This window comes from Poromitra crassiceps, assembly GCF_964638095.1.
Source record: "Poromitra crassiceps genome assembly, chromosome: 22".
NCBI lineage: Eukaryota > Metazoa > Chordata > Actinopteri > Beryciformes > Melamphaidae > Poromitra > Poromitra crassiceps.
In genome coordinates this window covers 20,114,687-20,129,686 of record NC_139647.1, presented here as the reverse complement: position 1 = coordinate 20,129,686, position 15,000 = coordinate 20,114,687, and the positions used below count along the sequence as shown (strand labels likewise).

At 48.5% G+C, this 15,000-nt stretch overlaps 1 protein-coding gene across 1 annotated transcript in view; it reads right to left on the bottom strand.

Moving 5' to 3' along the window:
• Positions 1 to 15,000, bottom strand: part of thada (THADA armadillo repeat containing) — a gene marked incomplete at its 5' end in the record, with an annotated part of 139,589 nt that overhangs the window by 16,547 nt on the left and 108,042 nt on the right. Inside the window, 5 exons of the mRNA XM_083658659.1 lie at positions 918 to 1,040; positions 1,615 to 1,765; positions 2,604 to 2,676; positions 6,392 to 6,519; positions 14,420 to 14,817. Coding sequence (XP_083514785.1) covers positions 918 to 1,040; positions 1,615 to 1,765; positions 2,604 to 2,676; positions 6,392 to 6,519; positions 14,420 to 14,817 — 873 coding nt within the window. The remainder of the gene's footprint in view (positions 1 to 917; positions 1,041 to 1,614; positions 1,766 to 2,603; positions 2,677 to 6,391; positions 6,520 to 14,419; positions 14,818 to 15,000) is intronic.

The following is a 15,000-nucleotide window of genomic DNA, read 5'->3' as shown; positions in this document are numbered from 1 at the left end:
ATGATAGTGAGTGTGTACCTGTACTGAGCACATGATAGTGAGTGTGTACCTGTACTGAGCACATGATAGTGAGTGTGTACCTGTACTGAGCACATGATAGTGAGTGTGTACCTGTACTGAGCACATGATAGTGAGTGTGTACCTGTACTGAGCACATGATAGTGAGTGTGCACCTGTACTGAGCACATGATAGTGAGTGTGTACCTGTACTGAGCACATGATAGTGAGTGCGTACCTGTACTGAGCAGATGATAGTGAGTGTGTACCTGTACTGAGCACATGATAGTGAGTGTGTACCTGTACTGAGCAGATGATAGTGAGTGTGTACCTGTACTGAGCACATGATAGTGAGTGCGTACCTGTACTGAGCACATGATAGTGAGTGTGTACCTGTACTGAGCAGATGATAGTGAGTGTGTACCTGTACTGAGCACATGATAGTGAGTGTGTACCTGTACTGAGCACATGATAGTGAGTGTGTACCTGTACTGAGCACATGATAGTGAGTGTGTACCTGTACTGAGCACATGATAGTGAGTGTGCACCTGTACTGAGCACATGATAGTGAGTGTGTACCTGTACTGAGCACATGATAGTGAGTGTGTACCTGTACTGAGCACATGATAGTGAGTGTGTACCTGTACTGAGCAGATGATAGTGAGTGTGTACCTGTACTGAGCACATTATAGTGAGTGTGTACCTGTACTGAGCACATTATAGTGAGTGTGTACCTGTACTGAGCACATGATAGTGAGTGTGTACCTGTACTGAGCACATGATAGTGAGTGTGTACCTGTACTGAGCACATTATAGTGAGTGTGTACCTGTACTGAGCACATGATAGTGAGTGTGTACCTGTACTGAGCACATGATAGTGAGTGTGTACCTGTACTGAGCACATGATAGTGAGTGTGTACCTGTACTGAGCAGATGTGTCGGCACGCTGGAGACGAAGTCGGAGGCCGAGTCTCGCACTTCCTGGTCTTCATCCTGCAGCAGCGTGAACAAGCTCCTCCACAAAGACAGCGTGGACGACAGACCTGTCACGCACACACACACACGCACACACACACGCCTATTACTCAACTGAAGTAGCCTATCCGAAGTAAATGAAATAAATTATTTAAAGTCCTCCGAAGAGTTCTAGAGAATGATGAGACTTTGCTTTAGCTTTCATCTTGCAGAGAGGTGTGGTGGACATCTTTACTGGTGGGGATGACTTCCCGTGTTTGTGCCTTGCTGCTGACATCACCAAAGTGTTTCAGCTGAAGGTCGTGGGGAGGTCAAACGTGTGTGTTCAGCTGAAGGTCGTGGGGAGGTCAAACGTGTGTGTTCAGCTGAAGGTCGTGTGGGAGGTCAAACGTGTGTGTTTCAGCTGAAGGTCGTGGGGAGGTCAAACGTGTGTGTTCAGCTGAAGGTCGTGTGGGAGGTCAAACGTGTGTGTTTCAGCTGAAGGTCGTGGGGAGGTCAAACGTGTGTGTTCAGCTGAAGGTCGTGGGAGGTCAAACGTGTGTGTTTCAGCTGAAGGTCGTGTGGGAGGTCAAACGTGTGTGTTTCAGCTGAAGGTCGTGGGAGGTCAAACGTATGTGAAGCCGATGTGATTGGGGGACTCACCCAGCGGCAGGGCGGTGCTGGTCAGCAGAGTGGCGGTGCAGTCCACCAGCACCTCTGCAGCCATGAGCTTGACCTCCGCCGGCTGCTCCTCGCCGCAGCACGAACACACTAGCGCCCCCCACTGAGCCAGGCAGCCCGCTGCACTCGCACCCTGGTTGAAGAATAAGCCAGAGAATTAACATTGACACAGAAATGGTTAGGGGCAAATGAGTAACTAAACCTCAAACCCAAATCAGTGTAAAGACTAACGTCTTAAAGGTAAAAAGCACGCTACTGAAATTGCCATCTGCTATAGACTGATCTGTGGTGCCAGGTGATGTCACCACCTGTACTCTTTGTTTATTTGTTTACTGGCCACAATGGCTCGACAATTCCAATGTTTACCAGCCAACGTTTTCATCATTTCACCAGTCAAACTGTCATAGAAAATGATGCACAACAATGCTTGGTTAGATGCTTAAAGGGACACTCCACTGAAAAACAACAAAACTGCTGATTTATTTTGCACATAATCTCACACACACAGGAAATCTGTAAACAGTTTTGCACACATTAATTTAGTTTGACAGTTATCGAGAGATGATTTGAGTTAAGTTGTGGACCAGTGATGTGAGATTCATGCACAAATGACATCACTGGTCCACAACTTAACCCAAATCAACTCTCAATAACTGTCAAACTAAATGGATGTCTGCAAAACTGTTTACAGTTTTCATATTATGTGTGAGATTATATGCAACAGAAATCAGCATTGAAAATCGGCGAAGTGTCCCTTTAAGTGACATCAGAGTAGAAAAGTTGACTAGCGACAGCTAAAATGTAGCAGCATTTGACTGATGGCTGGTGCTAACAGTAATATCCCTTCCATGACCCGAAAAACACCCTTAACCTTCCTTCCTTTACATCTGTGAGTGTAAAGTCATGAAGTTTAATAACGGCCTGCTCCGCAGAGTATCAGCACACACGCTATCATGCAAATCAGTCTTTACCTCGGGGTTGGAGGTCACCAGTTGAACCACCAGTCGAGAGGCCAGGGTCAGGGCGGCACAGTGCAGCTCTACACTGAAACACACACAACACACACACACACACACACACACACACACACACACACACACACACACCTGAAACCATCTGCCAATACCTAATAAGGATTTGATGAGTTTAAACTTTAGCAACTTTATCTTAAGGTGCCGTTGGACCCTCGATGCCCGTTTGAGGGTCTGCAAACGATAACCAAGCGCTCCTTCAAGTAGTTCCGTGAAACCATTACGCACATGGCGCGCTGACACCTCCCACCGCAATCAACTGCACGCACGCACGCACGCACACACACACACACACACACACACACACGCACACGCACACACGCACACACACACCACTCAACTGTATTGACTTACCATCCACAAAGGAAGTGTGCTGGTACTCACCATTACATTATGTATCACAATAGCCCAAGTGCCATTCAATCACACGGGAGACAAGGGGGCAGGCAGCAACCCAATCTGCTCCTGTCCCCGGCTCTAATCATAAGCTTTGGTGCGGCTCCAAAGTGGAAAGTGGATCCCGGGCCGGATCGGGCCGGGCCGGGTCGGAGCCTGCAGATTGTGGCCGGGCCAGAGCTTTACAGGCCTAAAAGCCTTTGTAATCCAATCCTTATTCAAGCTTGTGTTCTCTTGTTGGGGTGAGAAAAGTACAGCGCTGGTTTGTCAGAGGAGGTGTGTGTGTCTGTCAGCGTGTGTCAAAAGGGCCTTACAGTACACACACACACACACACACACACACAACACACGCACGCGCACACACACACGTACACACACGTGCGCGCGCACACACACGCACACACACACACACACACACACACACACGCGCACACACACATACACACACGTGCATGCGCACACACACTTAGTGGCATGTGCACACCGCGTGGTTCACGTGTAACAACGGCCGTGCGCACACAATGCTTTTTGGGCTATTAGGTGTATATATTCTTATATCAGAGGGGTTCTATGATCATAATAATAATAATAAATATAATAATAACAACAAATCACTATTATTCAGGAATCAGGATAAGACACTGCAACCAACCAGTTGCTGGAATATTAGTTTTTTTTATTCTGATACAGGCAGCAGGAGTGTCCTTTCCCCCCCAATTACTAAGTAAACTAAATCGTTTTCTCTATGTGAGCATATACGAGGGATCAGCCGAGCAGCATTTTGGTAAACAAACCGCCTCACTGGGTGGCAACGGCAATGGAACCCTATGGAGCCCAAGTGGCGCCCGGCTTGAGTGCCTGACTCTAGCCAGCTAACTCTGTTTACATTTTAAAAACGGCGACAGTGCACACAACTTTAACACGACATGCATATATTATACATCAAACTCTTGAGCTGCTTCTGCTCTCACTCAGAATGTCAAAATATAAGCGATGTGATGTATAGTTTTTGAGATATTAACGTTTGTTTGGCACAACTCATACTATTAACTGCCGCGGGGTTTCCGCATTTCTGGGTGTCAAGTGACATCACGCTGATTAGTCCTATTAGTAGTATTAGTACCCATATTAGGAATGGCTCAAAACTAACCAACACTGCACTCATAACCAGTAGCCTTCTCTTGGGCATTCCCTTGTTGCACAGATCTTCTAGCCGGTTTATATTCTGTATCTTTTTGTGCACCTTTCTCCACGCACTTTATTATACTGATCTTTGTCTCCCGTGCACTTTAACTGTATTGCTTTTATCTTGTTTGTGTGTATTGTTTTTATCCTGTGTATGTATTGTTATCCCTTGTGCATTTTTATTATATTGCTTTCATTCCTGTATCCTGTAGTTACCTTGTAGTTTTTAGTTCTTTATGTCCCGAGGACTGCGGGTTGAAAACTAGCTTCGACTAATCCCGGCACATTTACTGCTGTCAAGTATGGATGATTCTGTATGTGTCAACTGTTTTATTAATGTCCGGTCCAACTAAACAATAAAGTAAAGTAAAGTCATTCATCAACTCATATTTCCAGCGGTGTTGAGTTGGGTTTCACTTGACTGCACCCTGGTAGAGGCATTGCCTCTAAATGTGTTTATTATAGCCGTCTCTTTGGCAAGTAACCACCCATGTTCTCTGAAAAGTCATTTGGCAACTAAAGTAGTATTGTGTTTGAAGTTGCACATTGTATGTAAACCTGAGGTTACCTGTGTACCAACACTTCTGGATTAAATTTCTCCCTAAAAAGTGACCAGTAAGCTCCTCTTTCCACTTTTGATGCAACTAAAGTAGTGAAAGTGGCTCGAAGAAGAAGTCTAGAAGCTACCAGTGACTATGGCTGGTGGACGAAGACGTACTTTCCTTGCCCGCTGTTATTTATATCACCTAGAGACACGTGCGCACACATATACACACACACACACACACACACACACACACACACACACACACACCCCCCCCCCACACACACACACAGAGGGCTCAGTGGTGCACACCAGGTGTCCAGGTGCAGGGTTAGGGACGGGTGCAGCCAGTGAACCTGTGCCCCTCCTCCTCCACGGGCTCTGGCTCTGAATGCAGAGCTGACAGCCGGCCTGCCACAGCCCTGTGAGGACTCGTTCACAGGTGGACGGAGAGAGACAGAAAGACAGAGAGACAGAAAGACAGACAGGGGGAATGGAGACAGAGCGTGTGGATGCACCTCGCCCCGGCAGCACACTGACGTACGTCTCTTCCATCCATCACAGCTCAGAGAGTGGGGATGTTATCGCTTAAGAACTGTTTTGGCAGCAGGGTTTTCAGGCGGGGGGGGGGGGGGGGGGGGGGGGGGGGCGGGCGACCTTTTCGGGGTCACACACACGTTCGCCTTCCTCTTCCTGCGTTTTGCCTTGAAAGTGGAGAAGTGGGGAATTCCCCCCCGCCCGCTGTACGCTGCACTGATCATAGGGGGCGCAGGTCAGGGCCTCGCGCTGGATGTAAAAACGTGCTTCAAAGAGCCGGAGACGGTGCGAAAAGACCTGGAGCGACGACGCATTTGAACAATGTGTTTGTCTGTTTTGTGCCGCGATGGAACCAGGAAACGCTCGGTTGGAAAGTGTAAGCATGGCCCAACTGTTTCCTCAACACATGAATCATAGCACATGCATGGCTATACTTGGAAATATCTTAAGAATGACAAACATTGTATACTAGGGATCGGCCAGAATAGTCCAGTCTAGTTGGTCAACAACCGACTATTCGACTAGGCTTATTTATTGCCTTTATTTTCCATTCAAGGCTGGTGTTGTGTGTGTGTGTGTGTGTGTGTGTGTGTGTGTGTGTGTGTGTGTGTGTGTGTGTGTGTTTCATCATGGCACAATGTGGTTCTGGAGACACATATTGCTGCAGGAACTACCACATAAGTGATTTAGATTTTTTGATTTGACACCTTTGCCAGGTGTTTATATGTTTGTCTGTCTGTCTGTGGACAGATTTTACAAACCCGGTAGCATCAAAACCGTGTAGCTTTGACTCCAAACTTTACAGGTGTGCAGTTGACATTGAAATGAAGGTTCGAAAATGGGCGTGATCCAAGGAGCAAGATGGGCCTGCACCCCCAATTCTCGTCCCCAGCCCCATGTCGTTTAAAGTCGAGGGCACCACGGCTGGTGTGATGGTCTCTAGTTTAGTTCAGATTTCATTTTCGTTGAATAATCTCCCTTGGAAGATCATTCAAACCAAACACAGGGGAATACAGCATAGGGACATAAGGTGTGTGTGTGTGTGTGTGTGTGTGTTCTCTCTTACCTGTGAGCAGAGTGTTGAGCCAGAGAGAGGAGGCGCAGCAGGACCTCCTGCTGGGACAGAGTCTGATCCCCGTCCCTCCAGGACATCTTCTCACTGCTGGAGCTCAACACACACAGCACCTGCAGGACCTGTGTGTGTGTGTGTGAGTGTGTGTGTGTGTGTGTGTGTGTGAGTGTGTGTGTGGAGGGGGGGGGGGGGTGGATAAAGAGAAGAACAGCGAGAGTAAGGAAGGTGAGCCAATAAGGAAGAGGGGTGAGAGAGGAATAAGATAAGATATTACCAAATGACACAGTGATGCTCTCAACGCTATCTCTCTCTCTCTCTCCACACACACACACACACACACACACCCACACACCCACACACACACACACACACACACACACACACACACACACAGAGGCTGGTGAGGGAGGTTGCTCAGGCCCATCCATCAGCACAGCTTTGGTGTCCTGTGTGCAGTGTGGCTGGCGAGTTGCCCCGGGGGTATTTTTACCACGCCGGTCAGATCCTCCCAACGCACACCCAAACCACCGCTACACAGCTGCCCCACACACACACACACGTGTGCACACACACGTACAGTACACACACACACACACACACACACACACACACACGTACAGTACACGCATGGGCATGGATGCATTCACGCCTCCATCGCTGAGATGGGTGTGAATTACACGGAGACCATGGCCTCCGTTAGCACCTCCCCTCTGGCCGCGATGCCCTGAGATCCCTACATGTATCTCTGTATCCCTGTGTATACCAGTGTCCCTACTGTCCAGTGTCCCTACTGTCCAGTGTCCCTACTTTCCAGTGTCCCTACTGTCCACTATCCCTACTGTCCACTATCTCTACTGTCCAGTGTCCCTACTGTCCAGTGTCCCTACTGTCAGCTGCTTGAAAAGCACCAGTGGTCTCAGTTTGACATCGTGAAGAGTGATTTTTCTGAAATGTGTGTTCAAATGAACCAATGACACATCCTTTGCATAGGGCCGACTACATTAACCCATTGATATCTGATGCAGCATTTGTGTGTGTATCCCTCATTTGTGTGTGTATCCCTTTAAGACCGCGAACCGCGTCAGTCTTAAAGGGATAGGATACCCTAAAATAATGTGTGATGCCCAAGGCCAAGATGGCCCCTAAAATGACAAAATCCCCACCCTGACGACACTCTATATTTGTCAGAATGGACGGTGGAAGGCTCCAGGTTTCTGCTCTCCGCAACGAGGTTTTTCCACTCACCTGCCTAACCATTCACCCACCTCCTCATCCTCTCATGCAGTCCACACTACAGTCCTACATATCACAGCTCAAGGAGGACTACCACCCCACCTCAACCCAACTTCTGTGTTGTTTTCTTTGCCCGGCCACTCCCCCGGGGAAGGAGGTTCGAGCAGGAGGGAGGGAGGGAGGGAGGGAGGGAAGGAGGGAGGGAGGGAGGGAGCCGGTTGACCGAGTCTGAGGAGGAAGGAGTTGTTTTCCACCTCATAAGACCCCCGTTAAAACACACACACACACACACACACACACACACACACACACACACACACACACATCCAGAACAGAACACATGTTGACATTCCTCCCGCATATCTCCATGATTATTATTTCTTTCAAGGCCCGCAGCCTGTTATTAGAGCTTCAAAATAAAGCTGTGCTTTATAGGATCTGCAGAGTGAGAGTGTGGCTACGCAATGTGTCTGTGTGTTTACACACACACACACACACACACACACAGACACACACAGTGTGTGTGTGTGTGTGTGTGCGTGTGTGTGTGTGTGCACACGCGGGCATGTGTGACTGTGTGTATTTGTGTACGGGCGCAGTAAAAAGACAAGGTAGCTAGCGAGGTGGACCTCCTGGCAGCAGCAGAGTATCTGTGATAGTCTGACTGCCTAAAGTTCTGCCTGGCTGTGGTTTGTCTGCAATGATGTTCATACATTTCAAAAACCATAGATAAGTGAGATGATCTGGTTTGAGGAGATACACTGTAGAATAGCACATGATCACTGGATCTATAATAACATCACACAACTCCCAAATGGAAAACATGAGGAGAAACTTTGTCTTGTCAGGAATTGATCAGTACTGGGTGACTTGTTATTGTTCTTGGGTTTCAGGCTAATGTCGGCCATATTTATCCTGTTTGAAGACAAACAAAGAAATGCATTTGGGAGATATTCTAATAGACTTACAGCTAATGGCCACAGCAGCCCATTAGATATGTCTGGGAGGCTGTGGTGGGCAGACATCTTGCAGACAACAACCTTTCACAAAGTCCAAAGCAGCTTTTCATCTGCGATGAGAATGAACCGTTGGTCGGGGCCATATGAATGAACTGTCTACGCCAATATTTTTCTGACAATGAATGAATTTATATCGCTCTTTATCGCTTGGAAAGTTTTGCCTCAACTCTTACGCCTGCAAGGAAATTGTATTGAAATTTGCCATTTTCATTTAGCTTTTCTGATTTTATGCATCATAATTCACGTGAAAATCAATCTGGGGACCCAGAGTCTATTTCTATTTGAAAAATAAGCCCTACCTTTTTCCCCAGCTTCCTGTACAGCGCGTCTCTCCTGCCACCGTCACTTCCTTTTCCGCGTCCGTTTGGCTAATAACGTTAACGCAAAAACACTCTGCATAGAAGACGTCAACTCGTCTCACAAAAACAGTGGAACATGACTGGAGGTGTAGTTGTTGTGACTAGTATGGGGGTACGGTGGCGCAGTCGGTAGCACTGTCGCCTCACAGCTAGAAGGTCCTGAGTTCGATTCTCACCTGGGACGCTGTGGGCGCTGGAGTTGTGACCCCCCCATATCTTCAGTGCCTACTGCCCAGGTGGGCTATCTCGTCGAAAGGGCCTTTCTGTGTGAAGCATGCATGTTCTCCCCGTACCCCCCAGGGGGTTCCTCCGTTCCTGCCGTCTGAAATCGTGTTTTTAGTAGTATCGACAAAGTCGCGGCGCAAATTGCTATTTAGACTGTAAACAGTGGAACACGGACGCGGAAAAGGAAGTGACGGTGGCAGGAGAGGCGCTGTACAGGAAGCTGGGAAAAACAGTAGGGCTGTCCCAGAGTCTGTTTTTCAAATAGAAATAGACTCTGGGTTCCCAGATTGCGTGAAAATAGATGCATGGAAAGCCATCTATTGTGTTTGTGTGCTTTTCTCTGTCCATCCACCCGTCTGTCTGCCTGTCTGTCTGTCTGTCTGCCAGGTATTAAACTGGTAGCACTTGGACTCCAGCTGGCCTGACCATCTCTGCTGCTGCTGACTTTTACAGTCGGCTTTAATGAGCTCCCATCTTGTAACACACACTCAACTGCACACGCACACACACACACACACAGACGCACACGCACAGACGCACACACACACAGACGCACACACACACAGACGCACACACACACATCGTCACGTGAAAACACGCCAACTCAGGCGTAGACGCGCCGTAGACTTTCACAGCCATAACATGCAAATAAACAGTGACAGCCAGCCCGCACGCAGGCACAGACACACACACACACACACACACACACACACACACACACACACACACACACACACAGACACACAGACACACACAGACACACACACACACACACACACACACACATATAAAAGGTTACACACTACACTACACTTGAATGCGTCACAGTGCTGTATAGGGTCTGTGTTTCAGCGGGTTCCTATGGCTCCGTGACTTAAGGTGCAGCAGCATCGTGGCCTTGTGTTCTTTGGTGCGTGCACCGCTCCCATTTTCACATTTTGAGCATCTATTTTTCACATATTTTGAATATGTATAATATATATTTGAATATACTCAGGGAAGAGTAACACAGGCTGATTTTCACCAGCTGCTTCTTTCCACATGTTATGCGGTCAAGAGGGTTTTATAAGAATGAGCCACATTCAGACTCAAGATTTAAGTACAGAACAGTCAACGCAAACGAGCAAATAGTCAACATGCTGCCCCCCCACCAGTGATGTGGTTTCACCCGTGGGTCAGTCAGCGAGTGCTGCTGAGTGTACTTGAAATTTCAGTGAAATTGTATCCACCTTATTTTTGGCGGCCATTTTTGCCTGATCTGCTGATGGGTGCTTCTTCTGGTGTGATCCTCCCAGCCTTGTTGCTGACAGCTTGACACCCGTCTGGGCAAACGGAGCAAATCACTAATCAGGTCCAGCTTGGCAAAAATCTCATCGATAAATATCCCTTTAAGAGCGCAGTGCATTCATGGGTAATCGCCTGCTGTGGCTAATATTAGCCGCTAGTTAGTTATGTTACATGGCAGTAAAACGCCACTAAATGACCAAATTGATAGAACTTTTAACCATTTCGAGTAACACTGTTTCCATATGGATCACCAGCGTTAGTTTGTTGTTTATAACGTGGCTATATTCATAACGTTTTATATCTCGGATGCGTTCTTTCGAATCCCACATAGGTTACGCCAAACCCCACATAGGTTACGCCTCGAATCCCACATAAGTTACGCTAAAACGCACATAGGTTACGCCTCGAATCCCACATAGGTTACGCTAAAACCACCACCGCAAAGCGTGTGGGTTTCAGGACGAAACAGTCTCGAGCCACTATCGTCATCTTTAGAGCACAATATTCCTGGAATGCAAGTTTAACTAAACAGTTACATGTCCTCTGCATTCTACATAAAATGATATTACGGGTTGTTTTATTTTGTATGTTAAATACTTATTGGCCAAGTTATGTATGTATGTTATGTATTCAGCCAGGGTACAAGAGACTAGTGTAGGCGGCCATCTTTTCAAATCAAGTAGAATACATTAGGAAATGGCAAGCTGCAACAATAAGTCACGTTAAACCGGACCTTGTACGCACAATTATTTTTTACAGTGGGGCATTCAAAAATAAGGTGGATAAGCATTTTCGTATGGGTAGGGAACGGTATTGTTAGGATTTTATCGATACCGCTACAGATTATTATCGATAATACTCTCCATAATTTGGTGCAAAAAATAAAGACATGACATGAAAAGGTGTGAAAAAGATCACACCTATCACAAACAGAGACAGAAAGGCTCAATTGTGGGAGCAGATTGGCCGGACACTGAATATTGCTGGTGAGTGTTGCGCTAAATCACCGTATGTGTGTTGTTAGCTTGTTGTTAGCTGTCAGCTATCAAGCTAGCTTCCGCTGCTGAGCTAACGTTATTTTCAATCAGCGCTCCCCAGCGTACTTCCAGCGTTTAAATGTCAGAAATAGATGCCCAGTCGGCACACGGCCTAAAGGGCAGGCAGCACTGTCTGCAGCCGTCCAATGGTGGAACTTGATCAGTCACTCACAGTGTGACTAACAAACTAACAAACGGACGGAGACTGATCCACAGTGCCCCCTTTGGTTGGGGACAATGAATTGCAGCTGCATCTCTTTCTCTTTGCGTTCACTGTCCTGCGTGGGTCTACGGTAGCAGAGCTTCCTTCAACACATGGATCTTCAATCAGGACGGAGAAGGATGGGTTTGTTTCCTACAGACTTTGAAGTTCTCTTTACAGGGCAGAGCAGCAGACCCACACAACGGCCTTGGCCTACTGCTGCTGCTCCTACGGCTCTCCCACAATGCTTTAGTGGAGTGCAGAGGGCGATCTCCCACAATGCTTTAGTGGAGTGCAGAGGGCGATCTCCCACAATGCTTTAGTGGAGTGCAGAACGATCTCCCAGAATGCTTTAGTGGAGTGCAGAGGGCGATCTCCCACAATGCTTTAGTGGAGTGCAGAGGGCGATCTCCCACAATGCTTTAGTGGAGTGCAGAGGGCGATCTCCCACAATGCTTTAGTGGAGTGCAGAGGGCGATCTCCCACAATGCTTTAGTGGAGTGCAGAACCATCTCCCAGAATGCTTTAGTGGAGTGCAGAGGGCCATCTCCCACAATGCTTTAGTGGAGTGCAGAACGATCTCCCAGAATGCTTTAGTGGAGTGCAGAGGGCGATCTTCCAGAATGCTTTAGTGGAGTGCAGAGGGCGATCTCCCAGAATGCTTTAGTGGAGTGCAGAGCGATCTCCCAGAATGCTTTAGTGGAGTGCAGAGCGATCTCCCAGAATGCATTAGTGGAGTGCAGAGCGATCTCCCAGAATGCTTTAGTGGAGTGCAGAGCCATCTCCCAGAATGCTTTAGTGGAGTGCAGAGCCATCTCCCAGAATGCTTTAGTGGAGTGCAGAACGATCTCCCAGAATGCTTTAGTGGAGTGCAGAGCGAGCTATGGCAACCGGCCCGTTGGGCTGCTGTGTCCTTGGCGGAGGGGGAGGTTCTGCTTAACGGGCCCGACACTTTTTAAGCATTAACGGCTGGGCTGTAAAGCGCCGCTCGGCAAAGAGAGCGCATGTACACACGGGGTGAAAACACAAGGCATATAAACTACACACAGACATGTGGAAACACACACACACACACACACACACACACTCATTCCCAGCAGTGCTGAGTGGTGTCAGTTGTGGAGGAGTGTTAATGACAGGAGTCACAGAGCAGGACAGAGGAGAGCTGTTGGTTGCTTTATGAACAAACTGAAATACGACGCGCTGTCCCGAAACAGGAAATAGGGCTGCCTTTTACCCTCCAAAACTTGTTAAGAGTGGAAACTTACCAAACCTCCTGTGTGTGTGTGTGTGTGTGTGTGTGTGTGTGTGTGTGTGTGTGTGTGCGTGCGTGCGCGTGAGTGTGTGAGTAAGTAATTGAGTGAGAGAGTGGACCAGCGAGAGAGAGTTAGTTTCGCTGCCAATGTGCTTTGGCGTGTCCTCCTGCGGCCGATTAGCCTCTCACGCAAGCCTCTGGAACATGGATCTGAACGTGTCATCAATTTGCAAGCAACTGTCATTGTGGTTTCAGAGCAATGTGATGAAGAGGAGGAAGACACCTTCATCTGGGACGGGTGTGATGAAGAGGAGGAAGACACGTTGATCTGGGACAGGTGTGATGAAGAGGAGGAAGACACCTTCATCTGGGACAGGTGTGATGAAGAGGAGGAAGACACGTTCATCTGGGACGGGTGTGATGAAGAGGAGGAAGACACGTTCATCTGGGACAGGTGTGATGAAGAGGAGGAAGACACATTCATCTGGGACAGGTGTGATGAAGAGGAGGAAGACACCTTCATCTGGGACAGGTGTGATGAAGAGGAGGAAGACACCTTCATCTGGGACGGGTGTGATGAAGAGGAGGAAGACACCTTCATCTGGGACAGGTGTGATGAAGAGGAGGAAGACACGTTCATCTGGGACAGGTGTGATGAAGAGGAGGAAGACACGTTGATCTGGGACAGGTGTGATGAAGAGGAGGAAGACACGTTGATCTGGGACAGGTGTGATGAAGAGGAGGAAGACACCTTAATCTGGGACGGGTGTGATGAAGAGGAGGAAGACACGTTCATCTGGGACGGGTGTGATGAAGAGGAGGAAGACACGTTCATCTGGGACAGGTGTGATGAAGATGAGGAAGACACCTTCACCTGGGAAGGGTGTGATGAAGAGGAGGAAGACATGTTCATCTGGGACAGGTGTGATGAAGAGGAGGAAGACACCTTCATCTGGGACAGGTGTGATGAAGAGGAGGAAGACACCTTCATCTGGGACAGGTGTGATGAAGAGGAGGAAGACATGTTCATCTGGTACAGGTGTGATGAAGAGGAGGAAGACACGTTCATCTGGTACAGGTGTGATGAAGAGGAGGAAGAAGAAGCCAAGAACCATGACATGTGGTTCTGATGGCTTTAGCTGGTAGAGCATCAGTCACAGCTCTCCCCGTGCTGACACACACACACACACACACACACACGCACACACACACACACACACACACACACACACACACACACACACACACACACACACACACAGAATAGTGGTGCAAAAGAGATTATGCGTACATGTGAAGCTATAAAACAGCCACCAGACACATATACAGGCGCTCAGAGAAACACACAACAACAAACCCGCCCCCTGTAATGTTTGTGTGTGTGTCTGTCCATGTGTGGTCCCACCTTGGCCAGACACTGGGGGTGTGTCTCGTGAAGGGCCAGGCCGGTCAGGTTCAACAGGGTGGTCTCGTCAAGCCACGGAGGTCTGCTGCTGCTCTTCCTCTCCTCCTCCTCTTCCTCCTCCTCCTCCAACAGTCTCCTCAGGATCCCCTCCAGCGCCAACTCCCTCACCTCGTACTGCGGGCACAGCAGCAGGCGCTCCAGGAGGCGGGCCCCCAGCCCGGGGCCCCCCCAGAGCTCGGGGGTCTCCACGCTGGCGCCGAGGGCCAGCCGGGCCAGGCTGAGCAGGTACTGGGTGCTGCCGGGCTGCGGCGCGGCGGGTGAGGAGCCGTCGGAGGCAACCAGCTCCGAGGCCGTCAGGACCGCCAGCGCCTCTTCGCGGAGCTCACCGACTTCCGAGTCTGACAAACACACACACATTCACAGGTTTAGCTTGATAACTTAGGATGGGGACACAGTACATGACTCTTAAACTGATTATAGCCTCTGATCTTTGTTGCCAGATTGATTGATTTGATTTGATTTTGCAGATTTTTTATTTTTGGTCATCCAAACACTATGTACAATACCCTCGATGTTCATAT